This window comes from Aptenodytes forsteri, unplaced genomic scaffold (genome assembly GCF_000699145.1).
Source record: "Aptenodytes forsteri isolate BGI_AS27 unplaced genomic scaffold, ASM69914v1 Scaffold61, whole genome shotgun sequence".
In the NCBI taxonomy this organism is placed as follows: domain Eukaryota; kingdom Metazoa; phylum Chordata; class Aves; order Sphenisciformes; family Spheniscidae; genus Aptenodytes; species Aptenodytes forsteri.
The window spans coordinates 6729960-6742060 of NW_008794443.1; the positions used below are offsets into that span (position 1 = coordinate 6729960).

Consider the following 12101-nt stretch of genomic DNA (forward strand, 5'->3'; position numbering starts at 1 on the left):
GGCAGGGCTGCTCTCAATTCCTTCATCCCCCAGCCTGTATTGATACCGGGGGTTGCCCTGACCCAGGTGCAGGACCTTGCACTTGGCCTTGTTAAACCTCATGAGGTTCACACAGGCCCACTTCTCGAGCTTGTCTAGGTCCCTCTGGATGGCATCCCGTCCCTCTAGCGTGTCGACCGCACCACTCAGCTTGGTGTCATCTGCAAACTTGCTGAGGGTGCACTCGATCCCACTGTCTATGTCATTGCTGAAGATATTAAACAGTATCGGTCCCAATATGGATGGACCCCTGCGGGACGCCACTTGTCACCAATCTCCATCTGGACATTGAGCCATTGACCACTACCCTCTGGATGCGACCATCTAACCAATTCCTCACCCGTATAGATATATAGATATCTAGATATCTCTTTTCACAAGTTGTGTTACAGTATGTTGGTGTCAAACAGCACTTTTCGTTTGTTCATTCCACAGATGCTTCAAAACCCATCAGAATTTGCACAGTCTGTTAAATCCCTATTAGAAGCACAAAAACAATCTATTGAGTCTGGCTCCATAGCTGGTGGGGAACATCTCTGCTTCATGGGAAGTGGCAGGGAAGAAGAAGATATGTATATGAACATGGTGCTAGCACACTTCTTACAGGTACAACTAAATTGCTGTTGATTTTAGTAGCTGAAATAAAGTGTGTCTGCACATGTCATTGATACTAAATGGCAAAATATTCTCCCCTTAAAATCTTAACTGTTATTTACATTACTCACGTTTACACTTTTTATGAAATTAACCCATGTTTCATTACCATGCTTGCAAAACTCATTCCACAGATTTTTGCTTCAACCAAAAATGTCTTTTCTGTTGCAGAAAAATAAGGAGTATGTAAGCATTGCCAAAGGAGGATTTATGGGTAAGCTTCTTGATAATGAGCTTTGGCTTGAGAAAACTTGATATCTTAACGCTGTTGTTACTTTTATTATGTTTTGGCTAGAAATCAGCTAAATGAATAGCAAATAGGTCTCATTTGTCAGGTTTTTGTTTTGTGTAAGTCAACACTGTGCACTTGCACATTTGTGGTTAACTGTTATGGCTTACCCACATTTCTGAATGGTGGAAAATTAATACAGGAAGTGGGAAAATTCCCTCTTTCTTCTGACTTATTCTTGATGTTTAGATTGCAGATCCGTATGAAGATGCTACTTCATAATTACTATTAATTGTTGTGTTTTCTTAAATCATCAGTTCATAATTCTGCAGTTTATGTTGCTGGAATCAATCAGGTTCTACAACAGTGGGGAGATCTGTGCTACAATATGAGTATAGAGGCATTACTAGTCAATATGTGCAGTGTTGTAACAGCTATCTTTAGGATGAAAGCAGTGATTTATTGTTAGCTGCTGCTGTATTTTAACTTTTCTTTATTAAAATAAAGATTATCCTAATGCCTTTGTACTACTGAAAGAAAAGCCAGGGATGATTATAGCAGTATCTGAATTTATCTGTTTTATTAAATCATGTGGAGCAAAAATTGTTACTGATTAGTCTTGGATATACAGTGTTTTCATCAATAGACTAATTCCAGTGTAGTTCTGAATGTTTTCTAATGGCCTTTTGACAGCCCTCCAACAGCACTTAGCAGATATCAATGTGGAAGGACCAGAAAATGGATATGGCCACTGGATTGCTAGTACCTCAGGCTCAAGAAGTAGCATAAACTCCTCTGTTGATGTAAGTGAATTTTAAGCTCAAGTGGTATAGTGGGGTGTACTGAATTTTTTCCTCATATTCCTCATTCTGTTCTGTAAAATGCATTACTGCAAGTCATGATTGTTTTCAGTTGTGTGTTTAACTTCAAATTATATTCACTGTCTAGTTGGAGGCAACCTAAACATTTTTATCCTCTTGAGAGGAAGAGCTTGTAGAGAAGAACTTGCTGGTAGTCATTCTCCAGCAGAATATATGTAATGGACAATTCTTTTCCTGGCTCTTCTCCACTCGAAATAAATCACTATAAAACTGGCATACAGTTTCATGGGAAAGCTCAAAATTGTCTCTTTTCTACAGCTGATCTGTTGTACGTAGAATTTGGCTTTTAATTTGGATACAATTTATCATTAATAGAATTCCTTCATCTCTGGATTTTCGTAGCAGAGTGCTCAGTAATAAGGTTTGTTAAGCTTGCTTTATTGGATCATCTTTACCTCAGACACACATCGTTGCTGTCATTTGATAGAACTCTAAAAGAATACTTAATACAGTATTTAATGTTCTACTGAGTACCGAAAAGTAGAAGATTACTATTTTGTAGTCTGTTTCCTTTCTTAACAAACTAGAGATGAAATAACATTATTTTTATATGATTAATCCTGAGAGGAGTTACTTTTACAGGGTGATTCGCCTAATGGTTCAAGTGATGGAAAAGGAGTAAAGTCCCTGGTGAATAAAATGACGGTTGCTTTGAAGACTAAATCTGTGAATGTGAAAGAAAAAGTTATTAGTTTTATTGAAAATACATCTACTCCAGTGGACAGGTGCGTCATTTATATCTCTCTGTGAGTTAGCAGTGAGGAATGACTTCCCATTTCAGGTGGCTATTTTGTAAATGTGAAGACTGTGCTAATTAGGAAAAAAGTTACCTTCCAGTTTCAGCTTTTAGATTTCCTACCCCTACCCTCCTCATAATTTTGTCATGACACAGTAAGCCTATTGTGCTGCCGTAGTATTGCAAGGCCAGTGTGAACAGCCTTTTTTCTTGAATGTTTATCTAGAATTTGCCACTTCGTGGTTAGTCTGACTTCTTATAAATGTGCTGGTTCTGTACTCAGTCTAAAAGTCAAGAATGATTTCACTTTTATTTCAGTTCCTCCCTGTCCTGACTCTAATGGAATGGGTGAATGGCAGAAGGATTCTGGACGGGTTTTTTTTCTTTGCTTGGTTTTGTTCTGTTTCGTTTTTTTTACTGCCCCACCTTGTCAAGTTGAGGTTAACTTTTTTTGAAGATCTTGATTTTTTCAAGTCCTGATGCAAAGCTGCTTTTCAAACCCAGAATCCACTCTTGTTCATCTTTTGTATCTTCAAGTAGAGCCGGGAATGAGAATGTGCAACCGTGTTAAAAGACACTTTCTCAAAGTTGGGTCATCATTCCAAATACTTATCTTAACTAGATAAAAGAATAACAGCTTTCACCTGTCAAAGCTTTAATCGAATAGCCTGTTTTAGAGTTCTTTAAAATGCAGCCTTTGGAGTTGTATGTTGCTAAGACATTGGTATTCAAGAATCTTACAGAGCTAGTGTTTGTTTGATAGCAGGATTTAAAATACATGCCAAACGAACAGTAGTTTTTAGTAGTCTTGTACCTAATCAAAAGGTACATGTGATTGCTTCTTTTTGTGTTGGAAAATGATTTTTTAAATTATTATTATTTTTGTTTCACAATTAGAGGCAAAAAATTCTTAAATAGTGCTTGGTAGTAGCTTTTGTTGTGTGAAGAATTCAAGTTAGGCTTGTATGTAAGCCGTACGTAGCATGAAAAATGCATCTTTTAGTAGAATTTTTACAAATATTTCTCTACCTTGTGGCTAGCTGTCATGAAGCATTGCTTTTATTTATAAGCATCCTCCTTGAAGAAGATACATTGCCGATATAGAGCATTTCAGTTATTTATCTAGATTTTTCCTGTAAACTTTTTTTTTAATTCTTTTGTTCTGTCCTCTGCCCCAATGTACTATAGAATACCTTTCAATATTCCCTGGCCAGACAGAGCAAGCCTGGAGCGGTAAGCTTGATAATTAAGCAGTCTGACTAAAACCACCTTTGTCGTATTTAGCATGGCATCGCAATATTTGTAAGCATTGGTTACACTGACAAAATTGCTCGCATATTTTTATTTTAATTTAGGTTTTTTGAATATATTCAAGCTACTGGTTTTTACGAGTACTGGTCAGGGGAGTAGAGGAAGAAAAAGAATGTATTGGCAGTGCTTTCTACTCTTAGTTTCTGCTTTGTTATTTCTGTTTTCTTCCTTACTATTGCTTTTTATGGAATTTTTTTTTTACTTGTCATTTCCTATCTATATTTTATTAGTGACTTGTACTAGTGAAAGACACCAGGAGCAATTACTGAACAAATTATGGCTTAAGGTTTTAACAAGAGAGACTACCACTATGAAAAGGACTTGTTATAAACTGCTCATAAAGCATCATCAGAGCTTAGATATAACAGGGAACCCATACAGAAATTCTGTCTGGAAATCTGGAGGTTTTATGCTTCTCATCACATGGTGATAGAATATGCTGATGGAAACAGAGGTGCTCATTACTGGGAAAAGAAAAATGCTGAGTTAATAAGTAAATATGCCTTGCAACTCCCCCTCATCTTGTTCACGTAACTACTGCATTTCACACAAATCTGGAGTCCCTTTACATTTGTCTCAGATTTATTGCCTTATAATTATTTCAGAAATAAAAATTGTGAATTGAGATTATATAAAATTACTTGTGATAAATGAAGGACAGCTCATGCGTAATGACTTTGGAACTCTGGTTATACTTTAGGAACTCTATGTTATAGCTTTTGACCCTCATAGACTGAAAAGCATGAAGACTGATGCTGGAAGAATTAATGAAGATGTAAAATGCTGTGTGGGTTTTCAAGGATTTTGGACAAGTCGTCTTTGAAGTAGTTTGCACATACTTTGAGACAGGATTTACCCATAAGCATTACAGAATGGCGAGCAAAACCAATAGGAATGTTAACCAGTATTCTTTTTTTTTTTTTTTTTTTTTAAAAAAGGGGAATATCCAAATAGCACATAATACGTTTTGTTAATTTAGAAATCCTAAAGATCATGGGGATTTCTCCCCACATTTTGTTGATCAGTTTTTAGAATATGGTAAGAAAGTGTTAAAATTCCAACTTAAAACACTTGGTGACTGTGTTCGATAACTGAAAGACACTTGAATCTGTATTTGTAACCAAGAATTTTTGATATATTGAGATTATACTTCAGTTATTTTACTTGCTTCTTTCACTCATATTGCTTATCTTCTTTCATTGGGAAGATGCAATAATAAATTTGCTCACACTATGGATCACTAGACTATTCTCTTAAAATTGCAGCTCTTAAAAACCTGGAATGGCATTCTTTTCCCATCCATTCAGTTAGATCCACTTTGTGTTTATCACCAATATATTTCATTTTGCAGTTTTGCCACTGAAGGGATGCATTCAGTTTGTAACAATGTAATGATTGCCTTCCATGCAAAGAGGTTAAAGGAAATCCATTTCTAGTTTCAGGTGTTACCAGGTTTTTATAAAACAGCTTTTTACTTTCTCTTGTCTTGACTAACTTTGACCTATAAACACCAATGAGATTTTCCCTTAAATCCTCTCTGTGTAATTCAGTTTGACACTATTTAAATGTGCTGCTTCTTACTCAATTGGTTATGTATTACTAAAGCATATTTACAAAAGCCTCCATATAGAAGCACTGCCTTCTTGAATTGTCAGTGTCATTGATGCTTATTGTCTTAAACAGTAATGAGCATGTTTTTGTATGTTTATTTTTTGTTTCATTGTAGAAAGCATTTCTGTTTTTGTTTTTTTTTTCCTGGTAAATATTTCCTTGTTTTGTCTACATTAGTAAATTTTAGCCATAGAAAATGTAGGTTTCTTTTAACCTTCAAATATGCTTTCAGGTATACATAAGTACTAGCATTTGTTTATATATTACTGAAGAGGTTGCCTCTCCAACTTGGTTCTACAGTAGCATATAAACTGGAGTTTGTGAATACACTTAAAACAGGAACCAGGGCTTATAGTTTGTAGGAAATATGAATACACGTTATGGGGAGGGAGGTTATAGAAATTGAAATGGGGGAAAGGGACAGGTGTGTTTTGGTTTGGTTTTTTTTTTTAAACTACTAGATGTTGCCAGTTCTAAAGGCTAAAATCATGAACTGTTTAAATTTTTTTTTTTTAGCAATTACCTATTTTGTGGCTTTCTGAACCTTTAGGTTTTCTTATATTTTTCAGGTATTCTCAGCAGTTGGGGGCCAGAACTTTTAACATGACAGCTGTGACCATCTAATCACAGCACTCTGAGCTGGAGCTTTAAAATATCTCAGGATTTGCAACTGTTACTGTCAAACATTAAGACTCAGTTGTGTTTGTGTCATTTAACATGATCTGTAGAAGTAGATTTAAATGTGATTTTGAGGTCAATATCTATGCAGAAATCCCAGTGATGCTGGGGTTTTAGCAGTAGGAATTGCTTGACCAAAGATTTCAGGATTGGGCTCATGCTGGAGAAAGTAGTGGACAGGAAGTCAGAGTTCACACTACAGTGGATAGTTTATAATAACCCCACTTTGAAGTGTTTAAGGTATTTTGTTATCTTTTGAGGAATTAACCAGAAAATGAGCTTCCAGACATGTTAGTTAATAGTCTTCATTTTTTCCTCCATCCCAATTTGACATCCTTATAAAGCTGCCCTGACTGTCCAGAAATATTTCAGAGTTTCATGCTAGAAACTTCATAGCATGTTGTCGGTTTTCAGGTCTCTAATGTATTTTGTCATTTGAGAAGGTGACCAGAAGTTCTTTTTAAAACAAATAAGTATTTCTTTTCGCTTTATTTGTTACAACAGTCAGCCTTGCCAAGTAACTGTGAAATACATGCTTTCACTAACCAAATTGCTTGATGGGTCAGTCACAGCTTCCTTGCAGGCAGCTTTATGAAATTCTCTTGTCCTTCTCACTTGCACAGTTGTGTTTACATTTTGCTAATATGTTATTGTAGGAATCATACCATCAGTTTGAAAGTTGCCTTTCTTCTCCCATCCCATGGTCTCTCCTGTCCTTTTCATTGCCAACAGACATGTCAGCAGCAGTGACAGAGTAGGAAAACCCTACCGTGGTGTGAAACCAGTATTCAGCATTGGAGATGAAGAAGAATACGATACTGGTACAGTAGAAGATTTTCCTCTTACCTAGAATAGCTTATTTAGACAAAATTATTAAGTTTGGCTAAATCATAAGAGCGTATTTTACATCTTTGTCTTACAATATAGCATTTTTCTAACTGTTACCATTGATCATGTCTGTTATGGTGGTGCCTAGGACCGACCAAGAAAGAAACACCCTCTTCATAGTAGCAGACTAAATAAAAAAGATTTTGTGGTAGGCACCGAACAGCCAACAGGAAGAAATGGAATCAGATGGGTCTAGCGGATTGTTCGTGCACACTTGTTATTTCTGTAGTAAAGATCTGTTTTTCTACACTGGTCTGGTAGGTGTAAACCTGCAATTGTACCTCTTACTACAGTAAGCAAAATGTAAAGGACTTACTTTGGCTAATAGATCTCAGGTTGAATCTCTAGTATTGGCAGTTAGTATAACCATCTGAATTTCTGAAAACATAGTTGGAGCTAGACTTAACACTGCATTGAATCTATTAATAATTGATTCATCTCTTGATGTGCATGCAGAATGCTGTAGAAAAAACATGCAATTTTTCTTTAATTTTTTTTATCTAGTTGAAAAATTACAGACAAAACTGGAACACCACACTTTTCACAAAAGTGTGGGTTTTTTTGAGACTAGTGCTAATGTTAGAATGGTGCAGACCTACTGCTGTCCTGGTTTTGTTCTGGTAGTGTTAGCTCACTCCTAACCATTATCATCTCACAAGTAACCGTTCTGTGACCAAAAGGCATACTCGGCTTCCATGTGAGAAACAAATAACTAGACTAAGAATCTTTGACCTGGAAAAGAAATAGTTTAGGAAGATTAATGAAAGAGATTCATAGGATTTGGAGTTGTTTAAATAAGATTGATGACAAACAGTTGATCATTATTTGTCTGCTATAAGAATTGGGAAGGAACAAAATGAAACTATCAGGCAGAAGTTTTAACACTAACAAGATACTACTCCAAATGCCATGTAATTAAGTTTGCACAGTTCTTTGATCATCCATAATAGTGTTTGGCAAAGTCTATATGGTTTCAGAAAACCAGGTCCTCAAAGGCAAATTGTCTAGACCATATTTTCAGTAATGGTTGTTTGCTAATTTCTATTTACATTTGCTTTTAAAAGCACTATTAGACATGGTAAGTAAGCAGAATCACTGCAGTGATTTGAATAAGCAAAGCCATCACATATGAAGTGAAATGTATGTTATTTTGGTATAGAAGAATGCAAAAAGTGAACCTGTTTCTGTATAATTGTTTTTGTGAAGTTTGAGTGGGGTTTTTGTAGTAAATAATTGCAATCAGCTTGTAATAATTGCAACTTGCTCTAGGTGGCCCTGCTTGAGTAGGAGAGTTGGACCAGATGACCTCCAGAGGTCCCTTCCACCCTCAACCATTTTGTGTTTCTGTGAAACGAGGATGGATTTTGTTCCATTCCTTTCAATTTCATAGTATATTTTTTCAGTGAAAACCTTTTGAAAAGTGTGGCTATAATTCTGAATTGCTTTGAAATAAATAGTTTAACAAAGTGTAGAAAACTGGCTTTGAAAAAGATGTTTTAAAGAGGTGTCCTTTGAAGTTTATTTCTGTGACTAATTTCTATGGATTTAATAGAGTTCATTGTTTTAGATAACTAGATTGCTTAAATTCTTCTAATGTAGCACCAAAATCACCATGTTTAGACACAAAACCATATCTTGCAACTAAGTGATAACACTTGCGGGAGTTTTGGATGTTTCACAGAGGTCTGTGCTGAAAATCTTGGTTTTAAGTATGTTCTTAAATGTCCTTAGAAAAGGAGGTGAACCCAAACACAACAATTTTTGCTAACGATCCAAGGTTATTCAAGGTAGTAAGGACAGACTGAAGAATTGCAGGAGTCTTTTGCTAGTCTGAGTGACTGGGCAGTAAAATGGCACGTGAAATTCAGTATGAATTAATGTGAGGTGAGAAAGACATGAAAAAAAACCCAGTTCTAGTTTCAGATACAAAACAGGAGACTGATTTGGCTGTGTCCAGGAGCAGTAGGCTTATAATAAGTAAGTGCTCATTAGCAGTCAGAAAAGCAAATCAAGTGCTAGGAATTATAAGGAAAGGAACAGAGAATAAAACAGAGGTCATTATGTCGCTGTATAAACCTATGGTTCACCCACGCATTGAATATTGTGTGTCTTGATCCTCTACCTCAGAAACAATATGTTTGAACGGGAGAAGGTTCAGAGAGGGATAAGAAGGGTGAGGAAAGGTGTGAAATGACTTTCACAACAGGCATAACTGAGTATTAGAACTTGTTATGTGAAATGGGCAATTTAGGGGAGGAAAAGTGGCCCACAAAAGTAATGCCTGGCCTCGAAAGGGATCAACAGGTGTTTGTTTCTTCTTGTACAAGAAACTAGAAGCCACAAGAGGAGACTTTCCTGGAACGTAGTTGACATGGTTTTGGTATTCCTCGCCAAAAGATATTGGTGTTGTAGATGCAGAAAGTTTACATGGCTTCAAGGAAAGTCTGAACAAGTCCATGTATAAAAGAGATCTATTAAACTTTACTGAATGGACAACTCAGACCAGCCTAAGAAATCCCCTGAGCTGAAAATAGTTGTCTGCTGACAGAGAATTAAAAGAGAAATATCAGATATGCGTGCCTTTTTCTTTCTTCCCTCTGAACAATTGTTTATGGACACTCCTGAGGGAGCTAGGTCGACCTTGGTTTGAATCAGTGTATACTATGGGTATAAGTGAGTTGAAAAGTTGTCTGATGTTGTGTGAAAATCTTTTATTTTCTTTTTTTTTTAATCCCCTTCCTTCAAAATAGATGAAATTGATAGCTCCTCAATGTCAGATGATGATCGAAAAGAGGTCGTCAACATCCAAACATGGATAAATAAACCTGATGTGAAGTATAATTTCCCCTGTAATGAAGTAAAAGAAAATGGACATATGTTTCCCAGGTACTGGAATTAGTCCCAAGCTTAATGAAAATGTCTGTCTTGATACACATTAAAAAAAAAATATTGGGCAGTTAAGTTATTCTTGATATTAAACTAGGAGATGAAAGTGTGAAACAACCTAGAACAAAATGTTACCACTATATTTGCATTCTTACCTTTGCAGTGTTGTAGAATGGTAATTGTGTACAAAACCTCATTTGAAGTTTTGCTTTGCAAAACAAGATAGTAAGAAAAATATTCTCAGTATATATAGGCTTATTTTTCAAGACCAGGTAGACCCCAGTACCTGTGGCTCTGTTTTTTCTTGTCTACTTGTCTCTGTGCCTTGTACTACGCACTCATCTTGCCCCTAAGATTCAGTGACCTTGTTAATCCTGCAAGACCAGAACATGATGCTTGCTGTATTTTGGCTTCCCCAAAGAGTACAAATCCTGTTGAATCTAGATAATAGAAAATTATTATGGGCTTCCTCTTGCATCATGGTCTGTTCTTGTCTTTTATTATTGATTTTATTTTCCCATTAAATTTATTTTTTATGGTGTATGACTAGTAATCTGTCATAGTATGATTTCTCAAACTGAGTTGGAAATCAACTAGTGTGTTCCCACCACTAGTTGAACATGCATTTCTTCCATGAAGAAGACAAAAGTGGGCCTTGAAGTGAGCTGGCAGGTCAGCGTCTCCACGTTAGTGCTTGTACAGTGATTGACAATCATGGAGTGCCAGCACGTCCTGGTAACTTAGGCCTGATGCTCCACATGTAGGGTCGCTGCTCTGTAGATGGAGGGATGGGGTTAGGGTATGATTGAAGGATAAAAGAGAGAGGCTGGAGACATTTTCCGTATTCTGTACGTGGCCTGACACATTTCTGGTGGTTGTGATCTTTGTTGATAGCACTCGTGGCTGTTGTCTTGAGGTGATGATGTCAACTGCTCACTCTGGTTTTGTGTGCTGTTGAGGATGCCATGCTTGTTTTCAAAAATGGCTATGATACAGTACTCAAGGAAAATCTGAAGTATTTCGTAGACCTTTCTAAATTACAGATTTTAAAAGTCTTAAAACTGTTCCTTAGATTTGGGAACTGTTTTATCTAGCTCTCTCCACGTAGATTATTTGTAGAATTTAGCTTTCTAAATAGCTGATATTTAGTTCATTAGCAAATTTAATTTGTATTTTTCTTTTCCTTCAAGTCATCTCCTAGTAACAGCAACTCATATGTACTGTTTGAGAGAGATTCCATCACGAAAGGGACTGGCTTACATACAGTCTCGACAGGCACTCAACTCTGTAGTCAAAATCACATCCAAGAAGAAACACCCGGAACTGATCACCTTTAAATATGGAAATAGCAATACTTCAGGCATAGAAATTTTGGCAGTTGAAAGGTAAGCCATCTCAGTAGCAGAGATGTAAGTAGTAATGATATACAGAAAGCTGTCAACTGGAAATCAGGGGCATGCTGTAATTCCCAGAATTGAGTTCAAAAGTAATAGTTTTTATTTAGGAATAGATAATTCAGATGTGAACTAGAAAAAAGATCTGCCAGCAGAATGAGGAGAGTTACAAGACCCAGCAGAGAGGAACTTCATGGTCTGCAATGACAGTTGTTGGGGATGGGATGTGTGCAAGAGTTTTCTTTTTGTAATATGTCTTAAATGAAAATGACGTGGACAACTATCTGCAGCTTAAAGTATGGATTTGTGAAGAGTGGGATTTAAGAGAGTGGTCTTTCTTCTGTGGTATCTTTTCTGAGACATCTAACTCTTCCTATGCATTGTACAAGGAGTCCAGAAGCCTAACCTCAAAACTCTGAAACCCTGAACCCTGGTTCCTGAAAGTTAGGTATTGCCGTGCTCAACATTTGCATGCTTAAGACTGGGAGGAGGTCAGAAGGATGGGTGTATTTGGCTGGTGTAGCCTGGTTTCTTGGCACTGTTTTAACAAAGCTGCTGACATCAGTTGGACATTTTCTTGCCCTTTTCCTTGGGGAGAACTGTGTGCAGTGGGTGCTCTGTTTTCACAAGAAGTGGGAGATGAGTTTTCTAGCTAACTAGGGAAGTTGTTCTATGACTGTTGGCTGCTTAGAATGAAATTAATTTGGTAGTAGGTCAGACAAAGATAAATTAAAATGTTGCAGAGAACTTTGCTGCTTGTTGAATTACTTCATCACCACCTTGTTGACTGGAGC

General features: G+C 36.6%; 1 protein-coding gene across 1 annotated transcript in view; it reads left to right on the forward strand.

Moving 5' to 3' along the window:
* TBC1D23 (TBC1 domain family member 23) overlaps positions 1-12101 on the forward strand; it is a 42310-nt gene that overhangs the window by 28039 nt on the left and 2170 nt on the right. Inside the window, 8 exon segments of the mRNA XM_019474724.1 lie at positions 475-645; positions 865-907; positions 1616-1725; positions 2386-2528; positions 3728-3772; positions 6872-6960; positions 9778-9913; positions 11104-11298. Of these exon segments, the coding sequence (XP_019330269.1) occupies positions 475-645; positions 865-907; positions 1616-1725; positions 2386-2528; positions 3728-3772; positions 6872-6960; positions 9778-9913; positions 11104-11298 (932 nt within the window).